The 19,911-nt window shown below is 50.4% G+C and overlaps 1 protein-coding gene across 4 annotated transcripts in view; it reads left to right on the top strand.

Moving 5' to 3' along the window:
- Nucleotides 1-19,911, top strand: part of PIK3CD (phosphatidylinositol-4,5-bisphosphate 3-kinase catalytic subunit delta) — a 50,057-nt gene that overhangs the window by 19,055 nt on the left and 11,091 nt on the right. For 3 of the 4 annotated variants that reach the window (XM_077837476.1, XM_077837478.1, XM_077837477.1), the window contains exons 5-15: nt 109-288; nt 1,155-1,304; nt 6,595-6,684; nt 8,962-9,183; nt 14,021-14,117; nt 14,601-14,731; nt 15,982-16,041; nt 16,375-16,542; nt 17,113-17,234; nt 17,397-17,540; nt 18,720-18,819. In XM_077837476.1, coding sequence (XP_077693602.1) covers nt 109-288; nt 1,155-1,304; nt 6,595-6,684; nt 8,962-9,183; nt 14,021-14,117; nt 14,601-14,731; nt 15,982-16,041; nt 16,375-16,542; nt 17,113-17,234; nt 17,397-17,540; nt 18,720-18,819 — 1,464 coding nt within the window. Of the gene's footprint in view, nt 1-108; nt 289-363; nt 572-1,154; nt 1,305-6,594; nt 6,685-8,961; nt 9,184-14,020; nt 14,118-14,600; nt 14,732-15,981; nt 16,042-16,374; nt 16,543-17,112; nt 17,235-17,396; nt 17,541-18,719; nt 18,820-19,911 lie in introns of those variants that run through there. The other variant, XM_077837479.1, reaches the window with a different exon arrangement.

Below are 19,911 nucleotides of genomic sequence, written 5' to 3'. Positions count from 1 at the left end.
CCCCTCTGGCATCCGGGGCTGCAGGACTCTCTCTGCGACTCCCGATACTAATTTCATCCCCTTCTCAGCTGGTATTTGACTGTACATGTTGTTTTGTTGGGATTGCAGGAGAGCTTCACCTTCCAGATCTCCCCCAAGGAATTCCCTGTCACGTTAATGAGCTATGCCATCAAGAAGCAAGCTACCGTTTTCCGCCACCAGACAGTGGAGAGCCCTGAGGATTATACTCTGCAGGTGAAAGGGAAATGTGAATATCTCTATGGGAACTACCCCCTGTACCAGTTCCAGGTGAGTCTCTTTCCTACACCTACTGGTGAGCTCTTTCCCAAGCATACAGGAACTTTTTTCTCTCTGGGAGGCAGGAAAAGGTCCATGCTATTGTCGTCCATGTCCCTTATGTCGAGCTGGAAATACACCCTAAAGGGACCCAGTCCGTTGTCCGGTTAACAACAGTGACCTGGATGCTGCCCCAATGGATGGCCCTCTGGTGGGGAGTCTATGAGCAGGCACCACGAAGATCATAAGGCTGGGCTTGCTCATGGAAGATGGGTGGAGAAAGTGTGACTTGATTGTGAGTCCATTTGGCATTGAGTGCTAATGAGCCAAACCCATCACTGGGTGTGAGCTTGTGTGTGTGTGTGTTGGGGGGAGGTTCTGAGGGGTGACTCCCTCCATCCCCTCTCCCCAGCCAGGATGTAGCTGCTGAACGTCAGGGTTGAACAGCGCCTCCCACTACTGGGAAGCAACGCTGTCCCCCAAACGGCATCCCCTCTCCTGTGCTGTGACAAAAGTGGGCTCTCTGCTGTCCGGAGCAATGAATCCTTCCCGGCATCGTACCATAAACCCAGGCAGTCCGGTGCATATATGGGGGATGGGTTTGGGCACCTGGACCCACTTACTCTTGCAACTGCACTTTAGTCTTCAGGGTTCTTCGTGCCAGAGACGCCTCTTGGGAAGGATGTAGGTTTAGAAAGGAATTGGCAGCAGAACCTAGTTTTGGTGGCTGCTGGGTCACTTCCACATGCTGCCCTTCCTCTCCTTTCTGACCCAGCCCTGGTTCACCCCCATCGCTGCCCTCTCCACATCCTCGTGGCTTCTAGGCCGTCTCTTCTGCCATGATTACTCTGTTCTCTCTCTGCCCCTCCTCCCACCAGTACATCCGCAGCTGCCTGCACCATGGCCTGATGCCCCACCTGACGATGGTACACTTCTCTTCCATTATTGCTATGCGAGACGAGCAGACCAACTGCACTGCCCACACCCCGAAGATGGTTGCCAAGCCTCCGCCGCTCCCCAAGAAAAAGGTAACCATGCGAGCGCACTGGACACCCTTCTCTCCCTGCCCCCACCACTCTGACACACCCATTTGCTTCTTCTCTGTCTTTTCCACAATCAAATTGAGATGCTAGTGCCACCTGGAAGTGACTGCCCAGCAGGCAGAGTGACACCCTGGCTCCTTAATGCAGGAATCATAACAAGGCCAAAAGGGGGTAATTGGGGAGGCCCCTCCCTCAGTTACATAAAGGACCTGCACAGAGACCCTCTACTTCTTCAAACGATGGTCCCTATATGTCCTCCAAACATGGTTGCGCATGTGCCTGAATCCAAAAGGTTTCCTAGCAGTGTCTGTTGAGCCACATGTGTGTCATGCATCCCCACATGCTTGCAGCTGAGGGTATAATAGGTCGTGTGGGTCGAAGCCTCTCTAGTTCCCTCTTACGGCCACGCGTCGGCCCTGGTCCTTCGCGCTCTTAGTTTTTGCTAAGAGAGTGATTTCTGTCCGTTTGCCTATAGTTGTGTACAGTAGCTGCAGAGTTAGTAGTAGGTTGGTTAGTGCTAGTCATTCCCGTTTGGGGACTCCCTGCCCCCTCTCCTCGCTTGGGCACCAGGCCCACGTTCTGGGGTTTAAAAACTCTCTCTCCTGCCTGCATTCATTCTCTGTGAGCAGCAAGCACCGGAGCGGTCTTTATCACTGTGGTGAGGCTCATGTTGCGGCTCCTTGTTCCCTCTGCATGTCCTTCCTGCACTGGACCTGGGAAGCTTGGGAGCTCCGCCTCCGTTAAGTTCCTCCATGGAGGAAGCAATGAGGCTACTTGCTCGTTTGGATCCAGGACCATCGGAACCGCTGACACAGTGACCTTCACCGGCAGTGTGCGCCCCTTCCATTATTTCCCATGCCCCGGATCCAGCAATACCACCGGGGAAGGGCAGGCCCAGCCATGAGAGCAAGAAGCCCTCTCATGGGCACAAAAGTAGGTCCCCACAGCAGCCTGCTACTAAATGCAGCGTTTCCTCCCTGAGCCGCGCCTGGTTGGATGAGACGTTATGCGTGGAGACGACCACACCGACACCCAACCTTCCCCAGGGGCAGGGAAAAGCTCAGCGCAAACGGGGTCTGGCAGTACAGATGGCCACCCTAGTGCCCACCCGTGCAGAGAGCTCACCAGCTCCTGAACCACCTGTCCCACCGCCACCTTTGTGGCACTTGGACAAGCCGGAGACGCTACCTGGCCCCTCGAGCGTTTCCATGGGCACTTGTAGGACTCCCAGCTGCTCGGAGCCCCTCCTCTCCACCGTGGAATTGGTGCTATCCTCCCCTCCCTCTTTGATCCTCTCCAGCCCCCCCTCGCCTGGGGGGGTCCCTGCTCCAGTGGACAAACCACTCCTGCTGCTCCTGGAATGACCCCCCGGTGGTGCCACCCTGCAGCCCACCTGTTTCACTGGTTCCCCCGCTGCTGGAACCATCCTCGGAGTCAGAGGAATTTTTGGTGTCGGGGCCTTCGTTCTCCCCCCATGTCACACCACAGCTTGGATTCGCGTCCCCGACTGCCTTATCCACCCGTGTATGATCCAGCAGTGAGAGTCTGGTACTAGTACCTGTGGGGCACCCCACAGCGCCCTTTGCCTTGGCTGCACGGGGCACCCTGGAACACCTACCGCTAGGTCTCTCCGCCTTTCCAAACCTCCTGTCACTCCACCCAGGCTCCTCCATCAGCACCCTTGAACACAGAGGAAGAGATGGATGTTGAGCTAGTACTGCCGGCTCCTCCGGTCCCCATGGCCACTTCCTCCTTCCCTGTCTCCGCCAGATGATCACCGGCAGTATCAGGACCTGCTCCAGTTGGTGGAAGAGGACCTGGGAATACTGCTGGAAGAGATTCAGGATCAGCAGCACCAGCTCCTGGACATTCTCCAACCTCAGAAACCATCTATTAATGAGGCCTTCCTCCCGCAGCGCCAACAGAAATCAACCCCTCCAGATCGGGCGGCGAAATGCATGGACCTCTTGGGGAGGAAAATGTATTCCCTGGAGATGCTGCAGTTCTGAAGAGTAAACTGTCAGACTCTGCTAGCCAAATTTGATTTTAATAATTATACGGGGCTAGCAGAGTTCTAGGACAAACTGCCATCAGACCAGGGGTTCTCAAGCGGGGTCATGACCCCTCAAGGGGTCACAAGGTGTTTCGATGGGGGTCGCGAGCTGTCTTCGCCGTCATAACAGCACAAATATGCTGCTACTTGGTGTGTCCCCCTACCTGGACGACTGGCTCCTTGTTGTGCTATCCTGACAAGAACTCACCTCTGCCATCCTCGCCCTTTGCACTCTCCTAATGTCTCTAGGTATTTGCATCACCGAGGAGAAATCAGTGCTCGTACCTACACAGATGATTCACTTTACTGGGGCACGGTTCTACTCCGTCGTGGCATGAACCTTCCTTCCGGTGGACCACTTCACAATGCTGATGACTATAATTGCAGACCTGCATCACAAGCACATCTGCTGTTGTCTGTCTCTCCTTGGGCATATGGCAGCTTGTACCGCCATCATGCTACACTCTCAACTGCACATGCGTTGCCTCCAGCTATGGCTCTTCTCTATCTGCAGACCCAACCAGGACCATTTGGACACCAGAGTCGTTGTCCCCAAGACGGTTGTGACCTCCCTCACGTGGTGGACCAACCCTTCCAAGGTCATGATTGGGACCCCCTTCATCCTTCCCACCCTGCAGGCAACCATCCCTTGCAGGTTGGGGAGCCCGTCTGGACCATCACACAGCACAGGGAATCTGGATGCCACGAGAGGCCAGGATTCGTACAAACATGCTGGAACTGAGGGCAGTCCATTTTGCATGCCAGGCATTTCTTCCCATCATCGGGTCCTGCTCTCCAGCAACATCGCCGCAATCTTGTACATCAATCAGCAGGATGGCGCCTGGTCTCTCACCCACTTCTCCAAGTCCATCCATCTTCAGAACTGGTGTATCAAACACCACATGATGCTCCAAGCCACATACCTCCCAGGCACCCAAAATGCCCTAGCAGATGCGCTCAGCAGGACTCTCTACCTCTCCCATGAGTGGGAGTTACACAACGTCACACTCCGATACCTCTTCCACCAATGGGGCGCCCCAAGGCAGGACCGCTTTGCCACTCATGAAACCCAAAAGCTGCCCCTTTATTGTTCCAGGGGAGGCATGGGGAGGATTTGCAGGGCGATGTTCTTCTCCTCCCATGGATAGGTGACCTCTGCTATACCTTTCCCCTCATTCCCTTCCTCCCACAAGATCCGACGGGACAGAGCTACTGTAATATGCGTAGCCCTGTTCTGGCCACACCGGTTCTGATTCACAGACGACCTCAGACTCTCCACCCGCACACCACTCCGCCTCCGAACACTCCCGGATCTCCTCACACAGGATTGGGGCCGGGTTCGGCACCCAAACCCAAGCCCGCTTCACCTCATGGCCGGGTATTAGGACCTCGAGGGTGGTTAGGGCTTGCTCCACTCTGGTGCGACACATCCTTAACCAAAGCAGGAGGGCGTCCACCAGGGCCTGCTACTAAGTTAAGTGGCAACAATTCACCTCATGGGCTCACTGCCATCACCACCCAGTGAATGCGATATCTATACCTTTCCTCCTCGACTGCCTTCTTGATCTCAAAATGTCAGGCCTTTCCCTCAGTTCTATACAAGTCCACTTGACAGTGCTCAGTGCCTCCCCCTTCTTCCCCACCTCCCAGTAGACAGCGACTCCGTGTTTATACACCTTATTGCTGTCCATTTCATGAAGGGTTTACTCAGTGCCTTCCTGCCAGTACTCAAGCCCCACCCCTTTGGGATCTTAATCTTGTTCTCTCTGCTCTCATGAACCCACCCTTCAAGCCGCTGGCAACATGTCCCTCTCCCAGCTCTCCATGAAGGACAGGGTCCTGCACTCTGTCGACATCCGCCGTGCCTTGGCGTTCTACCTCCACAGGACCAAGGCCTCTCACGCATCGCCGAAATGGTTTGTAGCCATTGCCGACCAATCTAAGGGCCAATCCCTCTTCTCCCAGCGAATCTCCAAATGGGTCTCCGGGTGCATCCGCGCATGCTACGACGCTACCCAACAGATGGAGTCACAGCGCACTCTACACGAGCCTGCTTAGCGGACGTCTCCTGGCAAGACATCTGTCACGGAGCAACCTGGCGCTCTGTCCACATGTTCATGTCCCACTACGCAGTCACCCAAGTGGCAGCTGCGGATGCTGCTGCAAGCCGTGTTGTACTGCGGACTGCACTTCCTCTCACGTCTTTGCACCCATCTCCACGATGATCGTTGCTCGCTACTCACCTGTGTTTGGAATCCATATAAGGACCATCACTCGAAGAGGAAGAGGAGGAGGTTACTTACCTGTAAATGGAGGTTCTTTGAGATGTGTGGCCCTTACCTGTATTGTGATGCAGACTGGACTACCCAGTGGTAAGAGGGATACGAGAGAGGTGTTGACCCATACAACCTATTATACACTTGGCCATGAGCATGAGGGGACGCAGGACAAATGTGTCGGTCAGCAGACAACCTTGCGAACTCGGGCGTATGGCACGCATGTGCGCCCACGTTTGGAATACAAATAGGGCTACCACAGCTCAAAGAACCTCTAGTTACAGGTAAGTAACCTCCTCTTTCCTATCAGAGATCCTGAGGTCAATATGGGAGTGACTCCCTATGCCCGCCGCAGGTCCACCTCTCCATCCCTATTCTCAGGGTTAATAGTTTGAGCACAGGACAGGGAGCCAGGAACTCCAGCGTTCTAATTCCAGCTCTCACTCTGTCACTCTGGCTTCGGATTAATTGCATAATTTTTCTGAGCCAGATTCAGCCCTGGCATGAGCAGCGTCCACTGGCTGCTGTCTTGCACTGTGGCTAGAGCACTGGACTGTGGTGGAGGAGAACTGGGTTCTATTCCTGGCTCAGCCTCTAACCAGCCAGGTGAGTCAGTTCACCTTCTTGTGCCCCAGTTCCCAATAGGGAAAATGATACTGAACATCTCCATAAAGACCTTTTCTGAAGAGCGCTATAGAAGTGCTAGGTATTACAGTTAAAGTGGGAGATCCACCCACTTACTCTGGCTGAATTTGGTCCTGAATCAGTTTCCCATCTCTAAGGTGGGTACAGTACATCCCAGGGGAGCATAGAGATTAGCTAAGTGGCGATGAGGGGCCCTGCTGCTGGGAGGGCACCAGCCTGTCTCCTGGCCACGGAGAATGCAGGTCGGTCTTCATTCTGGTCTATGTGCTGACTTAAGTTCTGTTCTCTCTGCCCTTTCTAGCCAACTCATGAGTCTCTCTGGTCCCTTCATCAGCCTTTTTACATTGAACTGGTGCAAGGCAGTAAGGTGAATGCAGATGAGAGGATGAAGGTAGGTGCGGGCTGGGTGTGGGTTGTTTGGTTTTTTGCATCTGGTTGCTTACCGCTTGTGTGAAAGATAGCAGGGATCAAAGACCTAAGATCACATGACCCCTTGCCGCATCGTCCTTCATTCAGCTTTAGGGCGACCTCTAAAAAGTTTCACAACAGGAAGGAGAAGGGAACTTGTTAGCCAGCAGCTTGCTGAGCGAGTGGCACATTCTTGGAAGCCTCAGCTGCAAGAGTTTCTGAGTACTGAGCCTAGCTACTCATCTGCGGTGATCTCACCTCAACAGAGATGCAGAAGTGCTGGAGACCAGCAAAGGAGGCGGAACTGGGGCTGTGTGAGGGGGGGGAAGGGCAGAGGAACGGGGAGGTGGCCCCAGCATAGGGGAGCAGTAGGGGAAATGGAGAGAAAATGGGCCCTGGGAAACAGAGGACTTGCTAACAGAACGGAGCAGGCAACAAATGGAGTGGGACTCCTGAGATTTGGCAAATGAAGATAAAGGAGGCAGAGAATGGTGCCTGAAGGTGTCACATGTAGACATTGTGGGCTCATAAGGCTCTTGCCTCGCTGAAAGTGGCTCCCAGTATGCGCAGGGGATCCTGACTGGAGGTGATTTCTAGTACCTGGACGAACGTGCAGCAGGAGGGATGTGGCACAGGCTAGGAAGAGGTCTCTTTCCTGTTCTGTGATAGGGTCCAGGCAGGAGAGAGGAGAAGTGAGGGCTGATGCATTTACCCATATGGAGACTTGCAAATGCCAGAAATGCAGCTTCATATGCAGAGGCATTTCAAAGGGGATAACTAACCACTGGCGATGCGCTTTGCAGTTTGTTCTGCATCCACGCCAGTTCTACACATCCTCCCCAGTGCTATTAATTTGCTTCTCCCTTGGCATAAGCTCATGTCCATTTCTTGTTGGTTGCTTTCCCTACGGGGCATGGTCCGGTTTCCTCATCTGGGCCTGTCTAGCCTTTAGGCAGTTAAGATTTGTTAAATGTTCCCACCAATTGGTTTTACTGCTGTTGGATTTTAGTTTATAGTATTTTTGTATGTTTGGTCTAAGAACAATTCCAGCGTCATTTCTAGCGTTATTCCCATATTTAGGGGCTGGTGTGAAATGAGTGACTTGCTCTCAGTTATGTATATGATATGGTTGTAGCCTTGACAGTCCCAGAAGGCCCTGTGTGGCTCAAAAGCTTCTCTCTCTCTCTCTCCGACAGAAGTTGGTCCAGTAAGAGAGAGTACCTCACTCACCTGGGTCTCTGTCAAGGCAGTAATGTCTTATGACAAGGGGTATGCTTTTCATAAGGGCCTAAATCCCATTTTCAAAAGTAGGCTCCTAAGTCACTTGGCCCTTTTGATAATTTTACCCAGCAAGACCACACCAGAAAAAAACCCGATAACAGCAATTTGCATCTATTTTGGCAGGCTCAGCAGAAAGGCCAATGACTCACTGGAGCGTGGAGATTCAAGGGAGGGCTAGTCAGACGTGTCTAAGTGATTTAGGAGCACAATTCCCTGTTGACTTGCGCTGGGAATTGTGTTTCTAAATTACCCAGGTGCTTCTGAAAATTCCAACCTATGGCAATTAAGTGCCCAACTCCCACTGAATTTCAGTGCTCCTAAGAAAATAGCCTAGATTTCCCTATAGAGGAGAGTTTCTCTGGGTCCTGGGTAAGGCACACTGGCAAAGGACAGCTTGTACCACTGTTGCCCATGTGGTACCTGTCCTGGGATTAACAGGATTTAATTCTCCAGGGCTGTTGATCTGATGCCTTTTACCAGCACTGAATTGATCTGCCAGGGTTCCAAACATTACATATATGTGAGCAGAATGTGCTTTCTAGCAAGGGTGATCGCAGTCATCTTATCCTACGCGCTGGGAATTGAACTGGTGACCTCCAGAGAGAGAGACATGAGTTTCTACAGCTTAAGCTAAATAGTCAGGCTCAGTAGCCAAGCCTGTAACAGACTCATCTCTGTTGATCGGGCACAGAAAGGGACCTGTAGTACAAGCTTACTAGTGGATTAAATGAGCACTTTGCAATCATTAATTAAATCTGACAACCCACATGTGAGGTAGGAAGAGATCATATTAATTGTATAGATCATACACTGACACACAGAGAAGTTAAGGGACTTGACCAAGGGCTCGCAGAGAGACAGTGGCAAAAGATAGGAATAGCACCCAGGAGTCATGGCTCCCAGTTCTGGCCCTATTCTAACTGCATCCCCAAGCGAAGAGCTCAGGACATTGTGATCCCAATGCACTCTTCTCTCTCAGTTGGTGGTACAGGCAGGCCTTTACCATGGCAACGAGATGCTCTGCAAGATGGTGTCGAGCGCCGAGGTGAATGTGTGTTCGGAGCCGGTGTGGAAACAGAGGCTGGATTTTGACATTAGCATCTGTGACCTGCCCCGCATGGCACGACTCTGCTTCGCCCTCTACGCTGTCATCGAGAAGGCCAAGAAGGCACGATCCACCAAGAAGAAATCCAAGAAAGCTGTAAGTGAGGCCCGGGAGGGGTTGGGGTGGGTGCTAGGCCAGTCTCACCAGCTCCGTATGGCAGCGGAAGCAGCATTGAGCTAAACACTTAGGACTCTTGCTGTTCAAAGAGGGAACTTCAGCCAATAGAAAAGCTGCTGCCATGAAGGGCTGTCCCATTGCAACTGCTCCAAGGGGAGCAGGAAATTGGGGAATGGCTGCCATTATGATGGAGCTGTTCCATTGTAACTGCTCTGGGGAGGGAGGGGAGAGGAAATTCAGTAACTTACTCCATATTTAACTGCAAAGAAAGGGGAATTATTTTCATTTCCCTTTCTCTGCATTCCAGGGCTTCCTCATTTGTAGCTGAGGTTAAAAGTCATTGTATGATGGCTCTTCTCTATAGTAATGTCTTTCATGCAAACCCTGTGCACGGCTAGTTTACCACCAAGGGAGTGGGGGAAGAGAACAAACTCTGTAAGGAACTAGTTTACAGCCCAGGGGGCGTGAGAACAAACCCTGTGCAGAGCTATTTTACAGCCAAGCGGAGGAGAGAACAAGAGGAATAAGCAGGAAGCAGAAAAGATGTGTTTTCAGGTGACATTTGAAATGGGTTGGACAGGCAGGGAAGCACAGACACATTTAGGGAGGCTGTTTGGTGCAAGCAACAGAAGGGAAGGCCCATGGTGCTCATATTCACTTTGTGAGCTCCTTCTGTTCTCATACCTTCATCGCCTGCACCCCAAAATGACCCTCCTGTGATCCCATCTTTCAGAATCCTCTGTCTGCCATATTCAAGGGTGCATTATGCTATTTCGGCCCCAAGTGAGAAGACACAGGGTAATGTCTGTTGTCCCACATGAGGCCAAGTGCAGCATTGTACAGCCAGTGTACAGGAATGCGATAATTTTAATTCATAATATTATAGATCCAAAAGCATATTCTCTGCACCCAGGAATTGCATATTCCCTGGTACTATCTAATCAGTAAACTTAATCCCTCCAGCTCTTTCCCTTTGGAAAGTTTTCTTAACGACCCCCGAAGGGCAAGAAACACTTTCATTTCTACGCAGATGCTTCGATTCTGTACAAAAGTTTGCAACCTCCATGAAAACATAGGCACAGTCCCGAAGCTGAGAACCAGAGGCATGCAGGGTTCATCAGGCTGCCTTTGCAAGAGGATCGAAAAGCAGAGGGTTGATGCTGTTTGATTATAAGGTCTTACTGATGCCCCAGTCCTGCAAGTGCCTCCTGGCAGATGGGACCCCTGTGCTTGCACAGAGCCATGTTGGCATTGATGGGGCTTCTTGTGGGCAGAATGGATTGATGCTAACAGCGTTCCGTGCAGGTGCAGGTGTCCCATTTGCATGGAGGCCTGAGACTGAAGCACTTTGAAGGAGAGACTGGTTTTTTTTAAGTGTGGGAACCAATGCCTAGCACAGTGGAGCCCCGATCCCTGACTGAGGCCTCTGGGTGCTACCTCAGTACAAATAAAACCTGAGAGTCATTCAAATGCTGCAGTTCTGTGGATGTTCAAGAGGCGATATTCATCTTTAAGGCCATTGGGAAGAAATCTGGGCAGTTGGGTTAACTTAAATAACTCCAGTTTGGTTTGTTAAGTGCCAATGTTGACACAAGTACGAATTGATATAAACTGTCCATCAACAAGTTTAGGCTTGAAATTGGCGAAGGTTTCTAACCATCAGAGGAGTGAAGTTCTGAAACAGCCTTCCAAGGGGAGGAGTGGGAGCAAAAGCCTAACTGGCTTCAAGGCTGAGCTTGATAAATTTATGGAGGGGATGGGATGATGAGACTGCGTACGATGGCATGTAGTTACTCTGCAACTGCTAGCAGCAAATATCTCCAAAGGCCGGTGATGGGACACTAGATATGGGGGGCTCTGAATTACTGCAGAGAATTCTTTCCCAGGTGTCTGGTTGGTGAGTCTTGCTCACATGCTCAGGCTCTAACTGATCACCATATTTGGGGTCAGGAAGGAATTTTCCCCTTGGTCAGATTGGCAGAGGCCCTGAGGTTTTTTTTGCTTTCTTCTGCAGCATGGGGCACAGGTTACATGCAGGATTATACTAGTGTAAATGGTGGATTCTCTGTAACTCGAAGTCTTTAAAGCATGATTTGAGGACTTCAGAAACTCAGCCAGAGGTTAAGGGTCTATTACAGAAGTGGATGGGCGAGATTCTGTGGCCTGTGATGTGCAGGAGGGCAGACTAGATGATCATGATGGTCCCTTCTGACCTTAAAGACTATGAGTCTGAGCTGAATTGTTAGAGGCTCTTACCCACGTGCTTGTCCTGGTGATAGAAGGGAACTGGACTTTAGTGAGAGACTGCTGGTATCGGGAGGATGGGGCTTTGAATAGGCAGATTTGCCTGTGCATTTAGGTTGAGCTTTTCAAAGAAGTCCTTTAGGAGCCCAAATTTCATAGAATCGTAGGAGTGGAAGGGACCTTGAGAGGTCATCTAGTCCAGTCCCTTGCAGTCATAGCAGGACTAAGTAATAGCTAGGCCATCGCTGGAATTCAGTGGGAATTGTATGCCCAATTTCTTTAAATTCTTTTGAAACTCCCAGCCTTGTACCACAATCTTTCCTGTTGTCTAGCATGGTCCCTGGTCAGCCTCTTGCTTGCTAATAGCATTGTAACTGTTCTGAGATGCGATGCATGAACTAGCTGGAGAGCGCCGTTGGTCTCTCTGGACTGTCCAGAAGCAGGAAGGTGAGGTTGAATCACTTACTACCAAGAAAAGAGGCGAACCTGCGTGCTTACAGGAATGAGTCAGATTACTAGTGTTTTTCTGGTTTGTTCTCTTTCCTCTTTGAGTCATGCCAAAGCTATTTCTGCCCTTACATAGAAGATGTTGAGTCATTGCTTTCTGGACCTTATCCACTAAGTATCTCACTTTGTGCTTTGGCAGCCTCCACCATGTGTTTTGATAGGGACTTTTGTTGTTGTTTGGCTTCTCATTGTGGCCTAGAAGCTAATGTTGCAAATGTGATCATGCTGAAGTTACCCAGAGTCTGACTAAATCAACAAAGGGGCTTGGAGATTGTGAGAGGTCAGTCAGAAGTGTTTCATGTTTAGTACTCTAGGGAAACAGCTGACTTCCCTGCCGCTCCCATGAATTAAAAATCCCTTTGCCAGGACTGCTAGAGAAGCCTTAGTGTTTTCTTGAGAACGTGTCAGTGGAAGGATGTAAAGGGCTTATCATGGCTCCTTTTAAATCCGATAGATGCCCCCTTTGTGTGTGTGCGCACATTTGCACTGAAATGTCCCTTTCTGGCTGTGCTGATAATTTCATCTAAGATCTCTCCCCAGCTACCCTCTTGGGAGATCAGTTTCTGTGTGTGTTTTCTCTTAAACCATGGAGGCTTCTGACAAGTCTTGCTTAATGCTGGTTCTGCCACACTGACCAAACTGTTTTGTTGAAGAATTGAGTGCAAACAAACTCAGCTTGCCAGTGGAGTTCCAAGAAGGCAGTGTAGTCTAATGGGAAGAGCAGCAGACTGCGAGTCTAGGGGAGATGGGCTTTATTATTGGTTCTGCCACCATCTCTGTTCTGATTTCTCCTATCGGTAAAATGAGGTTATTTATACTTTGCCACCTTTTGCAAAGTGCTTTGAAATCTGTGGGTGGAAAGTGCTAATTGTTATACTAAAGGATCTGCAATCTGTCCCTTCTCCCTTTATTAAACAATAACAATCCCCCTCTCCCTCTTGATCAGATATACCTGGCTTTATCTGTACAACCTGGTTTCTGAATCCATATTTACTGAATTGGTCCCTGTATTAAAGTGTCTTGGAGGGAACTGTAGAAATATACAAAGTAGCCAAGTGTAATGGTAAGAGATGCCAGCAGATCAAGGGATGTGATCGTTCCCCTCTATTCGTCATTGGTGAGGCCTCATCTGGAGTGCTGTGTCCAGTTTTGGGCCCCACACTACAAGAAGGATGTGGAAAAATTGGAAAACGTCCAGCGGAGGGCAACAAAAACGATTAGGGGACTGGAACCCATGACTTATGAGGAGAGGCTGAGGGAACTGGGATTGTTTAGTCTGCGGAAGAGAAGAATGAGGGGGGATTTGATAGCTGCTTTCAACTACCTGAAAGGGGGTTCCAAAGAGGATGGAGCTAGACTGTTCTCTGTGGTAGCTGATGACAGAACGAGGAGTAATGGTCTCAAGTTGCAGTGGGGGAGGTTTAGGTTGGATATTAGGAAAAACTTTTTCACTAGGAGGGTGGTGAAGCACTGGAATGCGTTACCTAGGGAGATGGTGGAATGTCCTTCCTTTGAAGTTCTTAAGGTCAGGCTTGACAAAGCCCTGGCTGGGATGATTTAGTTGGGGATTGGTCCTGCTTTGAGCAGGGGGTTGGACTAGATGACCTCCTGAGGTCCCTTCCAACCCTGATATTCTATGATAACCCCTACTCTAAAGTCCTTGCCATGTGTGATCACTTCCCACAAGTGTAGGCATTTCAGTCCCGTCCGTGTGGCCAAATTCCAACTCCAGTAACTACATTCTGCCTTCTTAAATTCCCCCTGCAGTTTCAAGTGGGTACAGTGCTCTTCTTGCCCTAAACTGAAGCATAATGTTCTACTTGCTGTTGAAAAGCTGCTGGTTCCACCCCAGGGGTGGGTGCAATGGGTACTATATAGTGTTGGGTGTAATTTTGCCTGCTCCAGGTGCTGGATGTGGAGATTTTTAGGGCTCTTGGGGGGCGGGGTTATTTCTTGATATTTTGGGGGGGACTGTTTTGCTCTTGCTCCCTTGCTAACCCTCTCCTCTTCCCATCAGCCAGCTCCTGGCACCACACCTGGTTCAATCTCTGTGTTCCCCTTGCAGGACTGCCCAATAGCCTGGGTGAATGTCATGCTCTTTGACTACAAGGACCAGCTGAAAACAGGAGAGTGCTGCCTGCATATGTGGTCGTCATTTCCAGGTACCAAGAACTACAGCTCTGGTCTCCTCCATCGGAGTGGGGACGGAGCACAGGAAGGGCAAGGGCAGCATCTCCTATTAGCAGCACAGAAGGAGCAAGAGTTCTTGTATTTTACTGACACTCTGTCTGCCCGCTGGTGGGACTGTTATTAAGTCTCTGTGTTACAGTAGCACCTAGAGGCCCCACCCAGATCAGGGCCCCTTGTGCTGCGCGCTGGGTGCACATGTCATGAGAGACAGACTCTGCCCAGAGTGGCTTACAAGCTAGAGAGACAAGACAAAGCAGGCTGGGAGGGGAAACAGGGCACCGAGAACTGAGGAGACATGCCCTAGGCCAGACAGCAGGTCAGTGACAGAGCTGAGAATAGAACTTGGATCTCCTGAGTCCCAGTCCAGTGCCCTGTCTGCTGTGCCACACGGTGCCCTCCCATCTCCCTTCACTGAGCTTTGGGAATCCAGCCTGAGGATCTTTTTACTTTTTCAGATGAGAAAGGGGAGCTGTTGAACCCCATGGGCACAGTCCAGAGCAACCCCAACACGGAGAGCGCAGCAGCCCTGGTCATCTGCTTCCCCAGCGTCACACCCCATTCTGTGTATTACCCATCCTTCGAGCAGGTAAAGGGTAGGGCATCTCTCTGGATGGGTCACCTTGCTTCCTGGCCTATAGAACACAAAGTTCTCAAGTGTCCCATAGAGCAGCATAGCAGGGCTGGGTGCAGGTAGCTGGTTAATAAAGGCTACCAAGGACTAACTGAAAGCTTTGTTCTTATCGCCACACACACTGGGGTGGGTCCAGCCTGTCAGTCAGTCCCATCTAAGCCCCAGAAAATCTGCTCCGCGTAGATGAGCATTTGTCCGCAGATTGATTTACGAACTTTGCAAGCTGTGGTGGAAAGCGAGGTCTGCCTGCATTTCATCGGGGTCAGAACTTTGGGCTTCCTCTTTTGACAACCTCAGATTATCTGAAGTGGCTTTGTTCAAAAAGGAAGAGTTTCCCTATCACTAGTAGAAGCTTGTTAATGCAAAACCGCCTGATTCCAAGTGAGGGTAAAATTTCAGATGGACAGTTGCAAGTCAGAAGTGAAGGGCCCAGAATTCTGCAGTGTTTACAGAAGGGCAGGTTTCTGAAAAGGCCTGTCCTGGCGTGAGGTTTGTGGAAAGGAGGGGAGAGACACGTAAGGGAAAATGAGTGTTGTGAGAGAGCTCCCAGCTGGCCAGCACTCACTGATAACTGAAAATGTGGTATGAGAAAGCTACATCTATTGCTCATCTCCACTGACCAGACATCTGGAGTGGAAACAGCTTCAGGAGAGGCTGTGTCCATTCCAGAAAAGGAAGTGGGAAGCTCTTGCTGGAAGAGATTGATAATTCCCTGCACACATGTCCATGACCGACTCTGTCACCACACGTGGCAGCTTGTACAAAACCATCTGCTTGGCTGGAGCACTTCCAAGAATCCATCACTCTGTTGTTGCTCTGGAGGGAATGGCTTGTGTTATCTTGGACATCACTGAGTGTGGCTGTGCCTCACATCTCTGCGATCGTTGACAGGCGTGCCATTCTCATAGAGGGACTCGAACCCTTGGCTTGCATGATTGCTGCCCTGTTGCCCATTTCTCTACCTTCTACTTTCTGCTTGGTGTAGTGACCCCTGGTGGTGAGAGCAGAACTGCATGGCTGATCACTACACACACTCCTGCTGCCGAACTGTCAGCAGGGCTTGATTCTGCTCTGGAGGGCTTGGGAACTCGCTGGGCTCTCATGAAGTGTAGCTGAAGAGCGGGTTCCCCGGTGGGCATAAAGGGGAGGTGGGCCGTGAAGAAGATGAAGGCAGATGCTTCACTTAGCCTGTATTTGTATTGCAGCTGTTGGAGTTGGGGAGGAACGGAGAGTACACCCGTGCCGTACCAGAGGATCTAGAGGAGGTAAGTATCTGGCATCATCCAGCAACCTGCTGTCAGGTCTGACAGGCCCTCCCTAAGGAACTACACACATAGGACTCTGTGGGTGCTTTTTCTGGGAGACCCGCCCCCTACCCCATCCTCACCCAGCTGCCCTCAGCTCTGCATGGGCCTGGCTTTCCTGGGAGAGGGCCCCCACAAGCTTTGTCCCATGTCCTTCCTGGCTCCTTTCTCCACTTGGGTTGTGCACCCTAATAGCTCCCCCTGGGGCCCAGCCTTGCCGCATCTCCCAGGGAATGGAGTGAACTGCGAGGCCATTTCAAATTCAGACTGAGCCCCATATGTTCCTGTGAGCAGAAGCAGCAGCTGAGGGAGATCCTGGAGCGGAGGAGCCACACCGAACTCTACGAGCATGAGAAGGATCTGGTGTGGAAGATGAGGTACGAGATCCGGGACCAGTACCCAGAGGCCTTGGCAAAGCTCCTCATCATCACCAAGTGGAACAAACATGAGGATGTTGCCCAGGTGAGGCTGGGGCGGGTGAGGGCCATGGGTCAAGCAGCCAGCCCAGATAATGGACTTCGGGGACCCCAGTTGGGAAGCGGGACAGTGTGCAGCTGCTTTTGTCTTCCATTTTCCATTGGCCTTTGCTCTGTGCACAGGCGCATTGGGGTGTCCTCAGCCCCTTCAGGTCCTAAGATCCCAGAGCTTGTGGATTCTGTTACAGTGCAGGCAATATATGCTGTAGGGCTTTTGGGTTGGGACTTGAAGAGCTGGCTCCTGGGTCTGTTGGGTCCAATGAGACATTGTCCCCCCCCGCAGTTGTGGTGAACTCCCCTGAACCATCTCTGACAAAGTCAAGGTTCTGCTGTGTTCTGGGCTTTGCAGTCTCTGGGCGCTATATAAGACACAGATGAAAACTGTCCTTGCCACCAAGAGCATACACAGCTGCCGAGGCCAAAACTAATGCAACCTTGTCAGTTAGCAAAGTGTTCCAGGCTCAAGGCCTGGCTCCTTGCATCAGTCTCTCTCGATGGCCATTGTCTCCTCTTCCTTTCTGACTACTTGTTCCACATCTCATTCTTGCCCCTGCAGATGATCTCCCTGCTCCAGTCCTGGCCGGAGCTGCCTGTCCTGAATGCCCTGGAGCTGCTGGATTTTAGCTTCCCGGATCGCTATGTTGGTTCCTTCACGATCAACTCATTAAAAAAGCTGACGTAAGTACACACCATGGCGGGGAAGCTGTTGAGTTGCTTTCTGATTGGCTGGAAGGTGGCAGAGGAGGATTATGGGCAAATGCTTGAGCTTCTTCTGTACACATAAGTACAATTGATGCAGCCAGGGTGATGTCATCTTTGATCTTCCTTTTCCTTCCCCAGAGATGATGAATTGTTCCAGTATTTGCTGCAGCTCGTCCAGGTGCTCAAGTATGAATCCTACTTAGACTGTGAATTAACCAAGTTCCTATTGGACAGAGCTTTAGCCAATCGCAAAATAGGACACTTTCTGTTTTGGCATCTCAGGTAAGGAGCAACTTTATTTCATTCTCTGCCTGGGTAACCAAGTAAAACCAGCCTTTACTGAAATCCTGATTGCACAGGAGTGTGTGTATGTGAGAGAGAAAGAGAGAGGGACTGGGTTTAATACATGTATTGAAAGGCTATTGATAAGTCTTACCCAGTCTCTTTCAGTTGAAGTATTTCTATGGTTGTGAGACTTCCAGGAGTGCAGTTTTGACTCTGAAAGTGACTGTTAAAATGGCATCCCAGGGTCCTCTGTGTGTTTCTTCTCTTGCTGATTCCATATCAAATGGGACTCATTTGACGAGTAAAAAGATGTTGAGTACAATTTTCAAAAGTACTTTAGTGATTTGGGAGCTTAAGACAGGTTGATGTCCCAGAGCACTGAGGCTTCTAAGTCAATTTAGGTGCTTTTCACAGTTTTACTTGTTGTTTCTAACTGCCAGCCTGGCAAATTCACCCTGGAATCTGAGAGGCAAGATGGTGGCATATATTTTTAGACTCCAGATTGCTGAGATTCTAAACATTCTGGGACAGACCAGGCCTGATCCACACCCAAAGTCGCACTAGTTTAACAAGAGGTATGATGTTCCACACACAGGGTTTAACTAAGTCAGTGCGACACAATTTCATTGGTTTAACTCTGGCTTGTGTCAGTTTAGCTTGCACCTGTAATGTACGTCGGTGATCCTGATATAAAAGTTGCATTTTCAGGGTGCGCTTTCCCTCCTCTTCTCTCCGCTCCCCATGAAGCCTTAGACACATCTCAGTGTATGCCCAGATTTGGTGATTGGGGGATGCTTCCACTGGGTGCCCTACAGGGGCCTGCTTTTCAGAAGGCAGGTGCTCAGCGCTTTCTGAAAATCAGGCTCCTTTAAGATGTCTCAGGCTAGGCACCCGGGATCAGCAGTCGCTTCTGAAAATGTGGATTCAGGCTCCTCCAGGCCAGAACACTGAGGTGGTTCTCAAGAGGAATGCTTAACAAGTCAGTCTCCAGTAAGAAGGCTCGTGGCTTCAGACGATGGAGTTTTCTTTCGAACCCTCTGGGTTTTTTTTTTCTCTCTTACATAAAAAGAATCTAAATGGCGCCATTAATAATATTTTTCCTGTGCTGGTGTGAACAAGAGAACAAGTCACTAGCTACAGAGAGTCAGGCTGGCTTTAATCTCCCTCTCTCTATAGGTCAGAGATGCACGTCCCTGCAGTCGCCCTCAGGTTTGGCCTGATTTTGGAGGCCTATTGCAGAGGCAGCAACTACCATATGAAAGTTCTAATGAAGCAGGTAAGGGCTGCTCTGAGGCAGGAGGCCGACTGTCCCCTGCTCACAGCCACGTCATCTGTTAGTGTTTAAAGATTTATTTGCATTGCTGTAGTGCCTTGGAGCCTTAGTCACAGACTTTAAGGCCAGAACGGACCATTGTGATCATCTAGTCTGTCGTCCTGCACGTTGCGGTCCTCCACAGAACCTCACCCACTCCTGACATAAGCCCCTAACCTCTGGCTGAGTTACTGAATCCTCAAATCATGATTTAAAGACATTGTTACAGAGAATCCACCATTTACACTGGTTTAAATCTGCAAGTGACCCAGGCCCCACGCTGCAGAGGAAGGCGAAAAACCCCACGGTCTCTGCCAATCTCACCTGGGGGGAAATTCCTTCCTGACCCCAAATATGGCGATCAGTTAGATCCTGGGCATGTGGGCAAGACCCACCAGCCAGACACCTGGGAAACAGTTTCCTCTAGTAATTCAGAGCCCTCCTCATCTAGTGTCCCATCACCGGCCGTTGGAGATATTTTGCTGCTAGCAGTCGCAGATCAGCTACATGCCATCATAGGCAGTCCCACCGTACCATCCCCTCGATAGACTTATCAAGCTCAGTCTTGAAGTTAGTTAGATGTTTTGCCCCTCACTGCTCCCCTTGGAAGGCTGTTCTGAAACTTCATTCAGAGGATGGTTAGAAACCTTCATCTAATTTGAAGCTTAAACTTGTTGATGCCCAGTTTATATCCATTTGTTCTTGTGCTAACATTGGCACTTAACTTAATTAACAATTCTCTCTCCCTGGTATTTATCCCTCTGATATATTTATAAAGAGCAATCCTATCTCCCCTCAGCCTTCGTTCGATTAGGCTAAACAAGCCAAGCTCTTTGTCTCCTCTTATAAGGTAGGCTTTCCGTTCCTCAGATCATCCTAGGAGCCCTTCTCTGCACTGGTTCCAGTTTGAATGAATCTTAAACATGGGACACCAGAACTGCACACAGTATTCCAGATGAGGTCTCACCAGTGCCTTGTATAATGGGACTAACACTTCCCTGTCTCCACTGGAAATACCTCACCTGATGTGTCCTAGGACTGCATTAGCCTTTTTCG

The sequence above is a fragment of the Eretmochelys imbricata genome, chromosome 18 (assembly GCF_965152235.1).
Source record: "Eretmochelys imbricata isolate rEreImb1 chromosome 18, rEreImb1.hap1, whole genome shotgun sequence".
NCBI lineage: Eukaryota > Metazoa > Chordata > Testudines > Cheloniidae > Eretmochelys > Eretmochelys imbricata.
The sequence above is the reverse complement of the archived record's forward strand: the minus strand, read 5'-3'. Positions and strand labels throughout refer to the sequence as shown.